This window comes from Stylophora pistillata, chromosome 2 (genome assembly GCF_964205215.1).
Source record: "Stylophora pistillata chromosome 2, jaStyPist1.2, whole genome shotgun sequence".
Taxonomy (NCBI): domain Eukaryota; kingdom Metazoa; phylum Cnidaria; class Anthozoa; order Scleractinia; family Pocilloporidae; genus Stylophora; species Stylophora pistillata.
Window position 1 is genome coordinate 8,637,653 of NC_142520.1, and position 19,281 is coordinate 8,656,933.

Sequence of the window (19,281 nt, forward strand, 5' to 3'; positions counted from 1 at the left end):
TGGCATAGTTCTTATGTTTTCCATCGATCCCATTACAGCAGTATGACATCAGTCGTCACAGTTTTAATTGTCCTATTTCCCAATGAATTCGCTATGTAAAATGGATTGTTTGCGAATGGAAAAACCTGGCAATTTATATATATGATAAATTATATCACCTGAACTGCTCTTCATCGTTTAATTGACCATAAATTTAATATTGAAGCTAAATAGCTCAGGTGCATTAACAAATTACAGTTTTCAGTACCAATCAATTAAATTCTTCGGAGATCTTGTATAATCGGTGAAAAACAACTAACAAAACAACAATGCTGCCATTTGTAAAGCATAGTTGTATATTTGTCAGAAGAAAATATCCAACTTTGGTCCGATCGAGAGGCGAACATTTTTTAACTCACGAGTAACTGTCTAATTTATAGCCAAGCTTGCGGCGCGTGCAGCGAAGACCTATTCTTAAAACAAAAACATAGAAAAAATGGTGGTAGGACATCAAGACGAAAAATAAAACTGTTCAAACAGTATAGTGCTGAGGAAATTTTGCGATGTTATGCTATATTTTTCGGTCTGTCGTGAGGTTTGCAATTTTATTATTGACTCACCCCTCCACACACCCTCCATCCCCTCCCTTCATGGTTATTCTAATTCCCATACCGACGAAGTTATTGGCATGCGGTGTAAACGTTAACAATTACAACACGCAACTTCATTTCTTTGATGAATGGATGGATATATATATTTTTTTTCCAATTGACAGATGGAATACTTGCAATCGTTTTCTTTAGGGAAAATACTAATTCACAATAGACATCTACATCTAAGCATGATTCCTCAACTATTTTCATTAACCGCGCATTTTATCAAACTTTCACTATCTGCGTTACAACAAATTGTAAACCAAGCAATTTCAATATCTTGAATTTCTTGTTTTAATGAAGCCAACCATTGCTTCACACCTGGTGGAAATAGCCTCTAGCCTCATTGGTCCGTTTATAAAGAGAAGGGTCAAGCGCGAATTTGTTTTGTCTTGACAGGAGCATGACGATCCAACAATGCTCGCAAGGTATTATGAAATTGCAAGACAAGCTCTTCAAAGTTGTCAGACGGGTGATAAAACAAATCCCTATCAATGACGTCACGCTTGAAGGCAGCGGTATCAATAACACGTACTTTCCTAAATGAAACAGAAGAAACAGCCCAGTGCCGCTTGGCTACTCTCAATGAACAGACCGCCGGTAAATGATCCGACATTGGGAAGTCAGTAAATGGAGCTCCGCAGATGACACTGTCAGAATTCCGGGTAATAACCAGATCTGATGTGTGACCCTGATCATGTGTTAATACGTTTACATGCTGAGTTAAGGACATGGACTTCAGTGGCTCGCGGAAACAATGAGCAGAAGAATCATTAGGATCATCCACATGAACATTGAAGTCGCCAGTTAAACAAAGTGGCTCAGACGAAAAGATGATCGATTCAAGGTAGACTACAAACTCATCCAGAAACGTAGATATAGTAACAGGGTGGGACAAAGAATAAGGTGGTCGATAAACAATAACAGGTCTAAACCGCAAAGACTCATTACATAATAAATATTCTGCAAATTCAAAAGATGACTTGGAACCAGAATAAATATTCGAAACATGAATGCCATCCCTGAATAAGAGACCAATGCCACCACCCACACGATCGCTCCTCGGGCAGTGAACAAAATTATATTCAGCAGGCGTAATCTCCTTGCACACCGCCGAGTCATTAAGCGAAAGGCAAGTCTCGGTTATAGCAAACACGTCCGCTTTATGTTCACAGACATAGTCAAAGAGGAGAGCAGATTTATTTTTGAGCGAACGAGCATTCAAACTACATAAGGTCCACTGGACTTAAATTGACGTGGCCCTAGATGAAACGCATCCAATCTCAGTGAGGTTTGAGATGTTTCGACAACGATAGGCATTCGATAAACGACAACACTGGCGATCAGTGATTCTTGAAGGAATAAATTAAAAATCATCAGGACCAGGATTGACATTGATGTCACCACTGATAACCAAGCAGATGAGATTAAAAGTGAAAGTGGAATTCGGATAATGACTGATTGACAACAGGAAAAAGCCACAACGTCGTGCACGCCTAAATCCAAGATGGCGAGTCCGATACATCAGCAATGAGTTGAAGTGACAACGATTTGCACTGCCAAAAATAGGAAGATCTATTCTTCGAGAAAGCTAAACTTCAGATAAATCCAATGGAATAGTATATAGCAAGCTATAAGAACTAAAAGCCATAAGAAAAATAACAAATAAGGCCAAAACAGCGGAGCCGGTAAAAACGTGACCGACCGTCATTTGCATGCAAAAACTCTATTTTATCTAATGGTTATGCATATGCTCTAGAACCGTTAGGGAAGCAGTGAACGGTATTGGAACATCCTGTAGCCCCAAGCGAAATCCAACCGGAAAGAAAAGATTATCGGCGGCTTTTATGAGGCTCTCTTGGGGAAACAAATCAAACCTTGTTAATATCTGTTCTTGACTTTTATTATACTTGAAAAGACTACAGGTAATAAAAGGGGTGTGGACAAAACATGGGGTAGGCCATGGTGTTGGCCCTGGCCTACCCTGTGGCGTACCCTGTGGCCTACCTGGGGCCAGATTTTTAAAAGGACATCATTGCTGGAAACCTTTGAACGTTTTCCTGAGTAGTCTTACCAACGACTTTCTTCTGCTGTTTTGGCGGCCACATTCCAATCAAAATTTCTTTACCTTCCGATAGGAAATCGAGGAACTGAAGCCGGTTAAACGCAACTTTTGGGCAAACATCATATCAGCTCTCCTTTCAAACTAGTGCAATACTGGCCCTTTCTTTGGAAAAAGCAAGTAAAGTTTGCGAAATGTTTATGACGGCGATGCGTGCGTGTCCCGGGATGCTCGTTGCAAATTCAATACTCTACAGCACTTTAGAGGCGCTTAAAAAATTGGCCTGGCAAGTAATGCTTGCCTTTTCTTACTTGGATATGTTCTCCGATACAAAGCAGTTCATTACATTTTTACACTTGTAGGTAAAGTCTGTTTACGAGCCTAGTGGCCCATTAGGCCGGTGCTTAACTCCGGTTTCTGTGGCATGAAGCGACTAGGAGTATTTCTACTCCCCCCTGGATGGGATGCTAGTCCATCGCAGGGTTACCCCCAGCATTAGATTGCCGGTACCCATTTATACACCTGGGTGGAGAGAGGCACTGTCAGAGTAAAGTGTCTTGCTAGGAACACAACACAATGTCCCGGCCGGGGCACGAACCCGGACCACTCGATCCGGAGTCAAGCGCACTAACCATGAGGCCACCGCGCCTCCACACATTTTTACACTAGCACTTCACTCTATGTTACCAACTAACAGCCTGTACCGTGAAGCCGCCATTTTTGCATATCCTCTGCGACCACGCACTATTGGCCCCTCCCCCCTTAACCTACCGTTATGGTTGAGTGCTTGGGTGAGTGCTGTAATAATTGCATTGTTTCGTTCCCTTGAACATTGAAAATCGTGTTAGCGACCTCTTAGTATACCCTTTTTAGAGACAAAATTGTACGCCAGCGTATTCGTTCGACTCTTACTGATTTTATTTTTGTTTTTAGAAATCTGACCACCGGTAGGCCATAGGGTACGCCCCAGGGTAGGCTATGGCCTACACGAGAGCCTACCCCACGTTTTGTCCACACCCACATAAAAGTAAGTAAATGAGTAAAAACAGAGGAGGATAATTATATGTTTCAACTTGTTTCTGAATGTAGTTTTTAGTTTTGTTAAGACTCAAAATGATTTGGAAACAGTTAACCACAATGACAAAATTACGCGGTTATGAAATAGGAATGCACGATATAATTCATGATTGTTGTGTCATAAATAACGCTTGGGGCAACACCTTTTCAGAAATAACGTGTAGGGTATTAGAACATAATAGCCTAGTTACTCGGGCTTCCGAGTCTGAAATCGTTTTAGTCGCCAAAAGGGCGTCATGGTCCCAGGCGTTCCTTGCGTAAATCAAGGAATTAATTGAAATTTAATTTAATTGAAAGCAGGATATCTTTAGAGACCTTGATTTTAAGAAACCACACTGGGAAAACAGGCTTTTTAATGTGGATTTCAAGTTACAGTATAGCTTGTATTTATCAACAAAATACAACAGCAAAGCAATTGTTTTCTCTTCTAACATATGAAGACAGTCATTCACCTGCAATGAAACAGACAAAACACATTCGTGGTGTGAATAATCTAGTAGAGGAAATTAATAATATCATTCAAAATAAACAAGAATGTCAGACTTTGGAATATGATATACAATTTATTAGCCGTTCATATAAAATTACTGAAATTGAAAGGAAATGCATCACGAGAAAACACAGGCAAAAACACATGTATGACAGCATGGAACCTGTTGCCAAAAAAAGGTGTCTAGAAGAAATTAAAAGAAAATATTCAACTCTGGATGTTACAAAGAACACATAATTACTTTCCCTGCAACACAATGAGAAATTAATGAAAGCCAGATCAGTTGAATTGTGTATTAACCAGTTTAAGATAAGGCCCTTATTTTATATGTACTGCCTGTAATCGAATACTTCGGTTATAGGAAATCAGTGATAACATGCATAAACAAGAAGTACTCTTGCAAAATATATTTCAATATTCGACAGTCATTTGATGGAAAACAGTATATACGCAACACATGTCATTCAAAGGTTATAAAAGGAAAATTACCATGTCAGGCTGTAGTGAACAATATGTATGTGGATGAAATACCCACAGAACTATTCTCACTAGAAAAACTACAAGAAATACTAATAGCTGAACACATAGTATTTGAGAAGATTGTGGTCATTCCTAAAGGACAATAGAGAAAAATTAAAGGTGCAATATGCAATGTACCTGTAGAATGTGATCAGACACGTAATCACCTCCCTCGTCCACCAGACAGATCTGGTATAATAATCATAAAGCTAAAAAGAAAGTTACAATTTAGAGGACATGTTTATTTTCAAGCAGTACAATACAGCAAGGTCTTCACTGGCTCAAAGTACATAATCCACTGTACAAAGATATAGTAATTGTAATTAACAATATTGATAGCAACATTACAGCTTTACAAAATAATGCAGATGATAATGATACAAATCAACAAGCTACTTCAAACAGTGTAACAACAGATAGTGATCCTGCATTAGAGTATAAGGCACAAGAAAATGATAAATTCAATAGTAACGAAGAAGACAATGATGACCCCTTAAATGAATACAGAGTCGCAGTATGTGACACATGCTTAGAGTCAATTATACCAAACTATCCAGTTATTACAGATAGTGAGCAGTCAACAGGAAATGAAGTCTACAGTATAGCACGAGGAGAAAACAAACATCCTGTCTCATTTATGCTTGATAGACAATGTGAACTGAACTGAACTGAACACTTTATTTAAACATGATGGGGTATTCAGCAGAGCTGGTGGGGTTGTGTTTAGGAATAAAAAACCAAATGTTAAAAAATTAATGATTCATCAACCTAGAATCATGTTTAAATAATATACTATGTGCTGAGACTGCAAAATTTAAAATCCTAAAAATAAAATATAGTTGATGTCTTTACACTTGATTAAAGCGGCAATTGGATCGAAATTTATTTTCCTAATGTCAAACTTTGAGAGCAGACGCTTAAATTGGTTTAAGTTATTTGCTGCTGATTCTTTGCTGGAAAGGCTGTTCCAGGCTATTGCTCCCCTATATTTGATGAAGAACTAGCATTTCCAGTATTGTTTCCTAAAGGCAGGTATGGGCACACAGCAGAACGACAAGTTACAATTTCACCAGTGAAATATTTTAATGCTAGACTTTTACATTGCAGTGGAAGGTTTGCCACAAACCCTGAAGACCTCTTTTTTGCACAATTCATAATTCAACAAAAGAGAGTATCAGATAGTATAAATATTGCCCTAAAGAAGGTTCATGGGCAATCTGTCACTGCTTCTCAATTAAGTGACAATCCTCAGAGATTTAAGTGAACCTTATTGTCCAAGATCAAGCATTTTATTTCTGAGGCAAATGCCAGGAACACCACCATACTGGCACAAATTCATGTATGAGGTAATTGCAACGGTTAAACAACTTGGCATTGCAACAAGGTTTATGACATTGTCTTGAGCTGATTTAAGATGGCCTGAGCTTTTTCAAGTATTAGCAAGAATACAAGTCAAATCTAACGGATGAACAAGTTGATTCACTGTCTTACAGTGAGAAGTGTCAAGAGAAATGCTCAATCTTAATCCTGTTGTAGTTGCTAAACACTTCCAGTACAGAGTTGAAACATTTTTCACTGAAGTGTTGCTCACTAATGCTAAACTGGTGTACTATGCTCTTTGTATTGAATTTCAGATGCGAGGAAGTCCCAATTTACATGCTCTTATATGGTGTGATGACTGCTCCAAGCTAACCCATGACAATAAATAAGCATATATAGACTACATAGATAAACATGTACAGGCTTACTTGCCAACTAAGGAGGAAGATGCTGAACTGCATGACTTAATAGCAAAAAAGTACCAGAGGCACAGCCATTCTAAAAAACCTGTAGGAAATACAAGAACATTCAATGCAGATTTAACTTTGGTCAATTTTTTTTACAAATTCTACTCTTGTTGCAGAACCACTATGCAATGATTTTGGAGAAACAAAAAGAAGTCCTTTCCTTGGTAAAACAGAAAATAGATGAGGTCCTAAATCCAAGTAAATCTAGCTATGATTCTTCACTAACTCAGCATGATATTTTCAACTCTGTTGGTATTACGGAAGAACAGTATTACTTGAAGCACTAGCTGTTTCACCAGGCTCTAATTATGAGTTATCATTTCAAAAGACCTGTATGCCTGAACTCCGGCTAAGGAAAATTTTCCCTGCAACATTATTTGTTGAGACTGACTTAACAGACAAAACAAGAACTTAATGACCTGGATGATGACAGTACAGAGATATTCAAATCCAACATCATTGAATGCTACTGTATTAGACCAGCCTCTATTCCTGCTGTAGATAACCTTTCTCTCACACAATTTGCAGCTTATTACTACAAGGACTATAGAATAGAAAACAGTGAAACTACTGATGCACAACCAGAAGTGCTTACAGATCACATTTTTGAAATACAACATAGTAATAGCAGTTTTAGTGATTCACCATATTTGCCTAAAAAGATATCATTGATGAATACTAATGAAACTATGAAATGTACAAAAGTCAAAGCTGTTTTCAGATATCATAGACCAAATAAAAGAAAACAACCTGAACTGTTTTTCCATCATCTACTTAATGCTATATTACCCATGGAGGGATGAATCTAATCTCCTTGAAAGTGATCACAAATAATTTTATGTGTCAAAATTCAATGAACTAGGAGTACAAGACACTGTAGAACATAACAGAGCAATCTTTGAACCTGACTTAGAAGTAGTAACAGAAGCACTAGAATGGCTACAAAACAACCATGGCACTCTCACGCATTCATATGACCCTATAAATGATCAAGAAAATGCTGATCAACCACAACTAGAATTCCAAGATGAATCATCAGCAGATGAGGTATTTAATGAACAAGTACCCTCACAGCTTGCTGCAAATTTTCGAACTACTGAAAAATGTGGTCCATCAGCAATAACACTGTATAATCAGCCAACAGAAATATCTGATGACAAATTGCGTCAATCAGTTAGATCATTAAATAACATGCAACGCAAAGCTTACAACAGGGCACTTTCGTGGACTAGAAATAAACTGAAAAACCTCAACAGTCTGAAGTCACAAAATGTTGAACCAATTTATCTGTTTATAACTGGAGGTGGTGGTTCTGGAAAAAGTCATTTGATTAAAACAATATACCACACTGTTGCAAAAATGTAATAAATAATTATGCTTCAATAAATCCTGAGAAACCAACAGTCTTACTAACGGCACCTACTGGAGTAGCAGCAATAAACATTGATGGTACAACCATTTAAACATTGAATAATCACATAACAGAGAATTTACAACCATTTACACTGTTAAGGCAAGATCATGCTTCAGACAGATTCTCTAGTTTAGCACTATGTGCTAAAAACAATATAGAAATCAAAGAATAGGAATATTTTCCAGCCATTAATGCAATTAAGTTTCTCCTTGTTAATCATATTAGTGACATAAGCCAATCTGTTATTTTACTGTACAGAAAGCACACTTCTAACATCTTACAGTCATCATGAACTGTAGTTTTACAAAAATTCCATAAATTTCTAGTAAAAAAACCCATGAAGATCATTTCATGGCCCATGAATACTGCAAAATGAAGATTCATGGGGTTATTTTAAGCCCTGAATTTTCCACGAATTAGAGGCAAGTCTACTTTCATGACCCATTAATTTCCCCTGAAAGTCGCCAGAATGAATTCCATGACCCATGAATTTCTTTAAAAGCCTACTTTTATGACCCATTAATTTCCCCTAAAAGTCACTAGAACGAATTTCATGCCCCATGAATGGCAATCAAATAATTCCAAGAAATTCTTAATACCTTGAATGTAAAGGTTTTAAGACAAGGAGTAATTTGAGAGGCTTAAAACTTTGTTTTGATAAAAGTATGCTATACAAAATGTACCAAGAGATATACATACATGTATATATGTTTATCATTTTAGTAAATCTTAATATGCGATTGGCTTGTGTTATTTCTCACCTTTGCCGCAAACACAACTCGAGTCAGGGTTTCAAGTCTTTGTTTCCTCGACAACTTTTGGCCAGAGATCGTTCATTTGTTGTACGTTCGATTCTCTCGATTATTTTTGCATAGAGTGAGTTCACATCATTATTTATATCATCTTCAAAAGATGGATCCAAGGATAATCCATCGTCCACAAGCTGCGAACCGTTCAGAAGAATGCCACTCAGTTCGATCGAAGGTTGTTTCGATCGAAGGTCGTTTCGAACGATAAAAGTTGAGAGGGCAATAGGGGCCTTTATTAGCAATCAGCGGACTCTCTTTATTAGCCAATGACAATTCCCAAAATATCCACGTGATCTTACACGTGATCGGAAGCAAAGAAAATTCCATTTGGCGCTGATCTTTGAATGTGCTCTTCATCAGTTAATCGCTCGTGCGTTAAGCTATTTTCTTTCTCGACTGTTTTGCTTAATAGAACATCTCCAAAGATGGGTTTTACCGTTGTGCAATGGGAAAACGAGAACAGCGTGAGTGGTATAAATGAAAAGCAAGTCGTTGGTACCGTGGAGTTAAAAGAAGGGACAACAGTTCACATATCGACTGGCCGGTACAAGGGTCGAGCGGCCGTTTATAAAGCTACCATTTTGAAAGTTTGTGGTGAGTGCAAATTGCAATATACTGTACGTGATCAAAACTGAGAATCGAATCGGTCACTTGCATGCCACAATTTCTTAAGCTTGCACTTTACAATGAAGTAAATCTATCAGTAAGCTGAAGATTTCAGGATTATTTTAGTCACGTTTGACAAGCTGCCAGCCCAGCAAAAAAAGACAAACAGCTCCTTAGTCTGCCGTTTAGGATAACTTCATTACAATTTATTGTTACAGTTACAACAAGATTTTAATTAAAAAATGAACTATTCAACTGTAACTAAGCCCTTCACTACCAACAGTGTTAAGTCAAAATTGAGTAGAAATCTTTGAATTTCTATTTGCAGAATCAACAAAAACAAACAGTATAACATGAAATTGCTGCTTGACAGCTTACATTTGAATTTTAGCACACAAGAGTGTTATTGTATTGCAAGCATACAGCTAATTATACACTGTTGTATTATCTTTGGTGCAAGTAAAGTGGAGACTTTTTTGGCTAAACTTCAGAATACCCGGCCACATGTCATTAAATAAGAATAGTGTCTATTGTGTTATTCCTCATTCTTCAAAGCCTCCCGACACATATAAATGAGGTGGACGAGTATTCTGTAGTTGCTCCACTTTTTCATTCCAAATTCATGGGGTTTCCAAGGAATTGTCCTGGTGCTTGCATATTCCCAAGAACCCCATGAAAACTAACTGGCAATTAACTTTCATGTGCCATGAAAATGCCATGGAGAGGCCATGAAAGTTCAGGGAAAATTTTCATGGTCAATGAATTTTTTACATATTCACAGGATATTCATGGGTCATGATTTGCTACAACCCATTAAAACCTAGTGAATTTTGACACCATGATTTCTTTTGACATGAAATTCATTGGTTTTTCAGTACCTCTGGAAAGGCCATGAAATGCAATTTTCATGGGTATTTCATGGCTTCTAGGTCACCTTACACAACATTTCATGGGTCATGAATATTAAAATTTTTACAGGTTTTTCCTGGGATTTTTCATGTCTTTTTCATTAGAAGATATTTAATTAGTGGAGTAATCCAGTAGGGGTCACATGAAGACATCATAACTCTCCTCGCCGGGAAACACTTATCCCTAAGATTTTGCAGTTCCCTGTTTAATATGCAAGTTGCTACTTCAACATCTGGAGCATTGATCACAGGTGTCCAATGAAAAAGTTCTAACTCTGAGGTAAATTTAATCTTGTGATGCTCTCTAAAATCTCTAAAACAGCATTTAGATCGCATTGGTTTCATTTTATTCCCCGGAGGAGGTATCACGCCCCAGAACCATTAGCTGAAGACAACTACGGGAAGCAAATAAGGTATGTTTTGAAATATCACACACAAATAGAAACAACAAGAACAGCAAATCACCGAAAAAAAAAAACTCAGGGTCAGCCTTAATTGCTTGGTATCACCCTGGTCTATGGTAATCACTTACTTCCTTATTATAAAGATATTGATAAATTAATGTGAAGAAGATAAAGAAAAGGCTAACTCTCATGCTGTGTTAAAATTGTTCTCATCTTTTTGACTTGGCGTTAAACCGGGCGTTAAAAAAAAAAAAAAATTATTGTACAAATCTCTCTTGGCAACAACAATTTGAAAAAAACTTGGTGTTTATTGGATTGGATAATAAGTGACTTAAGTCCGTAAAATATATGTTCGTTACTGACCAATCGTGAGGTCAAGATGGCTGGATATTGGCCGACTTCTTTTCTTGCGTTCTTATGGACGCAAAATGGAACAAGGGATTTGAGTGGATAATCCAGAGTGGGCAAGATGGGTCCATCTTCCTGCTTGGGTAGCCAATCTATGAAATATTTGATAAGGGACAAGTACCAGATATTATCAGTGACAATGGGGCTCATCTTCTTTCAGTTCCTTTGATTCATAAAGGACATTTAAAAAATAAAACGTAACTATGAAATAGTAAGTCTTTATTTAGAGCGTTCCTTCCAACTTCTTTGCAACCAAATATACTGGGAATGTCAAATATCTTATGCATTTATCAGCATATTTTGTGTTTATTGCATGTTGGTTTTTTTTCCTTTGACTTTAATTTTGCTTCTGATTATAATCATATGATTTGTCGTGCGTTCCTCTTTGTTTGTTTTTTCTTTATTTTCGTTTCTTCGTCAGAGATGTTCGTCAACCTCTGTCACAAGTACGTTTAAGTCTTTCTGTGTCCCTTGGAGCTGGACAGATTATCTTTTTTGTTGGGATAAACGCCACCGAAAACATGGTGAGCTGCATGTTCCCACATTCACAAACGAAATTTTTTTTTATTATTATTATTTTCACAGCCGGGTAATATACTCCTGTGTTCTTTCTTTCTTTTTTGCAGGCTGCCTGTATCACAGCAGCAGCTCTTTTGCAGTATTTCCTGATGGCCGCTTTCTGTTGGATGCTGGTCGAGGGAATTTATCTCCACCTGTTTGTTTTAAAGGTGTACAATATCAAAACCAAGACGCACAGGTATCACGTCATGTCATGGGGTATTTATGAATATTTTCCGCCTTATTTGGTATATGATTCCCCAACATACATTACATTCTTCTTTCTCTCTATTTGAAGGCCTTCCTATCGTCTTGGTGGCCATTTCACTGGGCATCGTTTCTGGAAAAGATGGACTCCAAAGCTACACCAGTGAGAAATAGTAAGAAAATCATTAGCTTCTGCCAGGGATTGTAGATGGTTTGAAAGAGATACCGTTTCATCGGCTGGAATTATATTAATTTTCTTTCATTACTTTTTTGCCTTTCCTTTGCTCCAGTTGCTGGTTGTCTTCGACTAATAAGCTGATCTGGATTTTTTTGACATTAATATCGAAACCGTAAGTTTATAACTCATATCATATGATGATTCGTATATTGGAACTTTTTCTTTGTCACACATTCGTGAACAATTGACTTTCGTGTTTATTTTGATCCGACGTCCATTTTCCAATATAAAGTTTAATTTTTTTAATTTTTTTTTCAGCTCAACATTTTGATACTTGTACGAGTTATAAGGGAGATTACTACGCTTGTAGAACCATTGGCGGAAGACAACTACGGCAAGCAAATAAGGTATGTTTTGAAATATCACACACGCAAAAAAAAAAAAAACCACCAAATCAACAAAAAAACAGGGCATAACAACAACAGCAAGAACAAAAAAAGCTAATGGAAGTTTGATAAATATATGTTTAAGTGAAACATGCAAATAAATATACATGCATTCCTCCAAGCAATGTAATTTTTAAAATTGTGTTCTCGTTTTTCCAAATTTAAACGAGTTTTCCAATTTAGTTCCTCGGCTTCTCCTTGCGGATCATTGAGGTTCGCGGAGAAACAAAATTCACTGTTTCCCCCACGGTCGGCCCAATATCTTGGTATCACCTTGGTCTATGATACTCGCCTACTTCCTTTTTATACGGAATCTGTGGGTTATCTAAATTTGATAAATTAATGCGAACAAAATTAAGGAAAGGCTAACTCCCATGCCATGTTGCAATTGTTCTCATCTTTTAGACTTGGCGTTAAAGCGGGCGTGGTGATGATTCCCCTGCTGGGTGTCACGTGGCTGTTTGGTTTTCTGTCACCATTACACAAAGTTTTCACCTACATTTTTACCATCCTCAACTCTACGCAGGTTAGCGTTAATTTTGTGATTTATGAAATTTAATTCATCACACTAGAAAGTACTGGTGTACAAATCCCTCAGCTTTCATGGTTGTACATTTTAATTATTGCGGGATCGAATTGGTCCTAAAAAGGATACATAACATGAGGAGAAGGGAGAAATTTGTAATTAATCTGTATTATCATTTATGGTAAAGAATCTCCATCCAGTTTTTATGTCATCTATTGTAACTGATCAACGTTTTGATACTACTACTACATATACCCCAAAGCTTGGGGGCAACTGACCCTTATTATCGAGAAACTGCACTAGGTTGCCGAGAATGCATAATTTTCCATCGCTTTATAGGATGCGGAGAGAACAACAGTCAGCTATGCGTATTTTGAACTTTTCGATATTGCCAAGAAAACAAAGCGCGATAGAACTTTTTAATATAATTTTTGGAGAAAGGTTTATCTAAAGAGTACTGTAGGAATAATAAAATGAACTACAAAATTCTGCAACTCTCGGCAGTTTCTCGATATTTACAGTCAGTGGCTCTTAAATTATTAAATTAAACTTGTTTTGATTTTTTGTTTTGTTTTCCTTTTCATAGAGGTGGCTTGACGTAATGTTTGTCAACGTCCAGATTAGCATATTGGAATGACGACGAAAACTATAAAAAACTCAGTTTTTCAATTCTCAATCGCTAATTTCTTTTTAGCCTAACCTGGTTATACTAAAATTTTTTGCGTGTGTAAATGCAGTATAATTTAAATTAAATTATCAAAGAAATTCTAAATCGCTCTCAACTCTTCACACAGTAAAAAAAAAAAAAAAAAAAAAAAAAAAACCCTTAGTGATTTTTAGAGCATTTTTCTGTCTCAGGGGCTCCTGATTTTTGCTCTACACTGTGTGCGAAACAGCCAGGTGAGATGAGCTTTTAACAGATATGGGTTTTTCGGATAAAGAAAGTTAGATACATTAAATTTACTGCATTGAATATATCAGTACTAACTACACAATTGACATTGTTTTCGATTGTCATTAACAGATTCAAGAGCGATTGAAAAGAAAGCTGAACATTGTTTTTCCATCTACATAGATGGAAACTCCACTACGAAGGGCTTACAATTCAATCCAAGTGTTTTTGGCGATGAGGGGGCAGTTGAGTTGTAGTCTTGCCTTAAATTTGAACTGAAATAGTATTTCAAGCAGGCTGCCACTAGCTGTCAAATGTTTAATGCGATCGTCAGTTTTAATCTGACGTTAAAGTCAGTTCGTTTTGCTCGGTTCGTTGGCTGTCGGAGTAGCTCGTTTGTAGTGTGACAGTCACTACTGGCTTTAGTTACGAAGATTCTATTCCAAAGCAAGCCAGCTTTTCAAAGTCAGTTATCCTTGAGATCGTTGAAAAATTGATTTAACGCAGAAAGGCTTAGTTCCAATTTTTAATCGTTGATATAAAGTAATATTTAGACTTATGCTAAACTAGTCGAAGAAAATTGTAGATTTATTTGTAATATCTAATCAGAGGCCAGTTTTCATCCCTTAAATTAGAGGTCAGGGCTTAATTGTTACGTGAATGATATTTTTCCAAACGGTTCAACGCTACTCTCGATATGTTGTGCACTCGTCTAATGCATTTTGAGACTTAGTTGTTTTAAACAGCATTGTGTTTGTTTCTAGTCGTCTTTTGATTTTGAAATCATTAGTACTATTTTTTTTTTTTTTTTTTGGTTAGTTTTTTTGAAATCTTCAGTGCCAAATGTAAGCTCTTCTTAAACAATGGTACAGTATTTAACCCTTTAAGTAATGAATAAGCTCAGAACCTCTTGTCAAATAGTTTGTCGTTATGTAGTAATAGCAGCTATAGGAAAGACTTAAAGTTGAAAAACAAATGAATAAATAATTGAGAATTTAAAGGAAACCTTTACTCTTTTTAGAAATAAACTATCGAAATGTTTCAAATGTACTTCTCAACGGAATTGTCATATGAAAAACAATTGCCTTACCAAGCGATCTGATTTTTGATCGTTTTCCAAATAAGGTTCAAACAGCCACTTCGAATTTCCCGCGAATAATGCGCAATGCATTCTCGGCTGAAGGCATGTAATGGTTACTCGCGTTGTGGTTTTTCACTCTTATTAATGCTATATTATTGTCTTCTAAAAAAAAGCAAAAAGTTGTCGAATATGTCACAGATCGTCCCTATGAGTTGTTCGATCGGTGGTTGACATTTTCAGAATTAAAACCTGACGTACCTCAATGTCCTTCATCTTCAACTTCACTTCCATTTCTCTCTTCACGTGAAGAGTGCTCAGGCTCTGATCTCAGAGAAAGCATTTACATACAACTTGACTTTAAAAACCCTTTCAATCGCATATAGATATATTAAATGATGACCATGTATCACGTGAATCGTTATCAAGTTACGTATTGTTAAGTTATATGTTCTGCATGTTAGGTTTGGCATCTTGCTGCTCTCGAGCGTAAAGATTCACACTTCCCCTTCCTTCGCCCTTTCGCATGTTTATCTTGTCTTCAGTTTACTGACCCTTTAAATGTCGATGGTCAAAACCATTAAAAAGGTTCATATAGAACTCATTTAAAAAAAAAATTGAGAATATAATCCCTAACTTGTGGAATTCTATGGTAGAATTGCATAACTACACTTGCTTAGATGCATTGCCAGAGAAGTCCCTCCGGCAAAGCTGATGATACACGAGGTTAAAGGCACCTGTCCAATTATCATGGGAAGTGTCAGCTTATAGATGGACTGATGCCAATTATTTCTATTCGCGCATGTGAATATATGGGACATACTTGCTATAGTTTTCGGTGAGCAAAACACTAACTCACAAAGAACTAGCCTTAAACCGGCATGATAATGGAACTAGTTTTTAATTATTGAAAACGTATTTGATCTAATTATAATTCTGTGTGCTATAGCAAAGTGTAAACTAAGTATTTCTTGTTTTAAATGAAGTGATCTATCCGCACCTGATAGAAATATCCTTTAGACTCATTAGTCCCTCTATGAAGAAAAAAGCCAGAATTCGTGACTCTTGTTGGTAAGAAGTGATCGAGTATTGTTATGTGCATTACATATTACCTCCTTCAAAAAAGACTTGAAATACGGTGGAAAATATAGTTTAGTTTATAGTTTATTAGCTTCGCCGACAAGCAGGGACACCGCAACAGCTTGCATCAATTACTGCAGGCCCAGTAAACCCACCCATCCTAGCCCAGGGGAGGACATCCATCGCACAGTAATCTCGTGCATGCGTGGTGAATTAACGTCTCCTACCCATAACCCTACAGGAGACGGAACCTCCATTTATTCGTCCCCATCCGAGAAGACTAGACTATCTAACCATTTCTTGATGTTATAGAAAGGCGGCATATTCTTCTCAATTATTTTAAGACCTTGAGTGTTGGTCCGGCCGGGGCTCGAACCCTCGACCTCCCGCACAACAGTCCAGCGCTCTATCGATTGAGCTAACCGGGAGACGGTCTTAAGTGCGTTATTACCAAGTCAAGAATAGACATAAACGTACCGGCATCTACTGGAGGCAATTTCTGCATTTCGTAAGCTTGATGAATTGGGAAATGAATCGGCTTTATTCCGGTTAAATGTTTACAACCATGCCAGTACCTGTGCGCTACTTATATACTGTACAATCTATACTACATATGTTGGTTATGTGATAGAAATGTGAGGAAAGTAGTGAATGGTTAGATATAGATGTTTCTGTGATGAAACATCCTGTAAAAACCAGTTGAATTAAACCGAAAAAAAAAAAGAGACCTAACTGGCGGCTTTTATATAAGACCCTTTCAAAATAAACCAAATTGTTATAATAAACGCCTGTTCTTAAGTTTCGTAGGAAAAACGAGGATAAAGAAATAAACATGTACAATAAAAACAAATGAATGAAAACAGAGGAAGTTATCTTTAAAGTTGTTTTGATATGTAATTTTTATTTTTGTTACGACACAAAATGAGTTGAAAAATATTAACCAAGATGACGTAGTTATGCAGTTTTAAATTTGAAGTGGACGATATAATTCATAATTGTTGTGTTTTGACGTGATATGCAACACCTTTCAGAGGTAATACGTAAACGCGTTGGATTAATTACGAACCTTCTAAAGTTATACTGTGACAGATGTCAGCAGAGAATACATATCTGACCTCTTTCGCGGTAAAACAAAGTTCGTCCTTTTGAAATAAGTCAGACGCTTCTCCTGTGGAATGAAATAATCTTGTACAAAAGGAAAAGAGAATTTCATTCGAGCTCCCCTCATCATCTTGCTCTATAGAAACCAGGACGCAATTTATACGAGGAATTTTTACAATGAATGCCATAAGCGACAGATCATCCCACGACAGGTTTATTTTTACGTTATCTTTTTAATTCAGGCCTCTGCTTCCTTGAGTTTTCATTTTAGTTATTTGTAAAATGTTTTCCTTCAAAAGAACACCCGTATCCTGTGGAAATGAATGAATTCCACCCAAAGATTGAATGAAAAAGAAAAAAAAAGTAGTACAGTGCTAATGTTTTCCATCGATCCGATAACAGCAGTATGACATCATTCGTCGATTTTAATTCTCCTATTTCTCAGTTAATTCGCGATGTTCAGTGAATAGTTTTTCAATAGAAAATCTCAAAATCCATATTTATAACATATTACTTCATCTGAGCAGTTCTCCATCGTTTAATTGATCCATAAGTACGATGCTGAGCCGAAATAGCTCATTTGCATTCACAAATTACAGTTTTCACTACCATTCAATTCAATTCTTCGGAGATGTTGCATAATCAGTGAAAAACAACTAACACAACAACAATGCTGCTATTTGTATCGTACACCTGTATATTTGTCTGCAGAAAATATCCAAATTTGCTCCGATCGAGAAGCAAACATTTTTGAACTCACGAGTAATTGTCTAATTCATAGCGAAGCTTGCGGCGCGTGCAGCGAAGATCTATTCTTAAAACAAAACAAAACAAATGAACAAAAAAAAAACAAAACAAAATGGCGGTAACACATCATTGATCGTATTCAATGGGAAATATGTAAAATCCATCATGAAACAGTAGAGCACTGAGGAAGCTTTGCGATGTTATGTTATATTATCAGTATGTCATTAAGTTTGGAATCTTATTATAACTCAGCGTGTTGACCGACTCCTCTACGACCCCTCCCTCCCCTCCCTTCATATTTTTCCTTTTTCCCACGCCGACGAAGTTATTTGCATGCGATGTAGACGTCAACAACTTCAACGAGCTCTTTTTTTTTTCCATTTAAAAGATGGGAAATTTGCAATAACTTTCGATAGGAAAAATATTAAATCGCAAAAGACATCTACCTTTAAACATGATTCCTTGGAACTATTTTCATTAACCGCGTAATCTATCAACCTTTTACTATCTGCGCTATTACAAAACGTGAGCGAATAAAGCTATCTTCAGTATCTTGAATTTTTTGTCTTAATGAAGCGAACCATTGCTCCACATCTGGTGCAAATAGCCTCTAGCCTCATTGGTCCGTTTATAAAGAGAAGAACATAATTGTGACTTATCTCAGTAAGAAGCGATCGAGTATTGTTTTGTCCACTACACACTATCTCCTTTAAAACGTTAGAAAATCTGTTGCGCTTGGGTTGTTATCAAGTGGGCTTCAATCCGGTAAAATGTTTACAGCACTGTCAATACATTGTGCGCTGAGTAAGTACAAACTCTACTTTATCCAGTGGTTTTGTTCCAGAAATGTAAAGGAAGTACTGAACTGTTAGATAAAGATATCTCGGTAGCGGAACGTCCTGTAACCCCAAGAGAAATCCAACCGGAAAGAACATATTATCGGCGGCTTTTATTAGGCTCTCTCGACTAATCAAATTTTTTAATGTCTGTTCTTAGCTTTATTATATTTGAAAAGAATATAGCTAAGAAAGATAAATATAGAAATTGAAAAAAAGGAAGAGAGGTGTTTAACAAAATTACGCGGTTATGAAATCGAAATTCACGATATAATTCATGGTTATTGTGTCATAAATGAAGTTCGGTGGAATACCTTTCAGAAATAACATGTAGGCTCCTCAGAACACAATAGCCTGGTTACCTACATTCTGAAGTTGCTGTGACGAGATGTCAGCCGACAAGCAAACATTGTAAGATCTACTGCGTACAAAAACGAATTAAGATCATCGTTTAAAACCTATGACAATCTTCCACGAAAAGGGAAGGGTGTTCACCCGAGCTCATTCTATAAACAG

The 19,281-nt window shown here is 36.8% G+C and overlaps 1 protein-coding gene and 1 long non-coding RNA gene across 25 annotated transcripts in view; one reads left to right on the forward strand and one right to left on the reverse strand.

Annotated features, from left to right (window-relative positions):
- LOC148736978 (uncharacterized) overlaps window positions 1-19,281 on the reverse strand; it is a 323,637-nt gene that overhangs the window by 267,543 nt on the left and 36,813 nt on the right. For 3 of the 19 annotated variants that reach the window (XR_015997204.1, XR_015997219.1, XR_015997221.1), the window contains one exon: window positions 4,315-4,989. The exons of 2 other annotated variants lie outside the window; for them this stretch is intronic. This is a non-coding gene — a long non-coding RNA (uncharacterized LOC148736978). Of the gene's footprint in view, window positions 1-4,091; window positions 4,224-4,314; window positions 4,990-6,528; window positions 6,608-8,742; window positions 9,032-19,281 lie in introns of those variants that run through there. 14 more of the 19 variants (XR_015997215.1, XR_015997198.1, XR_015997216.1 and 11 more) reach the window with 13 other exon arrangements.
- LOC148736990 (uncharacterized) lies at window positions 9,105-14,973 on the forward strand. Of its 6 annotated transcripts, XM_088750714.1 has the most exons (9): window positions 9,106-9,384; window positions 10,627-10,717; window positions 11,538-11,640; window positions 11,743-11,844; window positions 11,973-12,054; window positions 12,378-12,466; window positions 12,911-13,031; window positions 13,618-13,931; window positions 14,056-14,973. In XM_088750714.1, the coding sequence occupies exons 1-7, from the start codon at window positions 9,135-9,137 to the stop codon at window positions 12,920-12,922; spliced, it is 729 nt and encodes a 242-aa protein (XP_088606840.1). In that variant the 5' UTR covers window positions 9,106-9,134; the 3' UTR covers window positions 12,923-13,031; window positions 13,618-13,931; window positions 14,056-14,973. The 6 variants fall into 6 exon arrangements, with proteins under 6 accessions (XP_088606841.1, XP_088606842.1, XP_088606840.1 ...); XM_088750715.1 differs by having other exon boundaries at window positions 9,105-9,384; window positions 12,172-12,466; window positions 13,618-14,973; XM_088750717.1 differs by having other exon boundaries at window positions 11,743-11,873; window positions 12,172-12,466; window positions 13,618-14,973.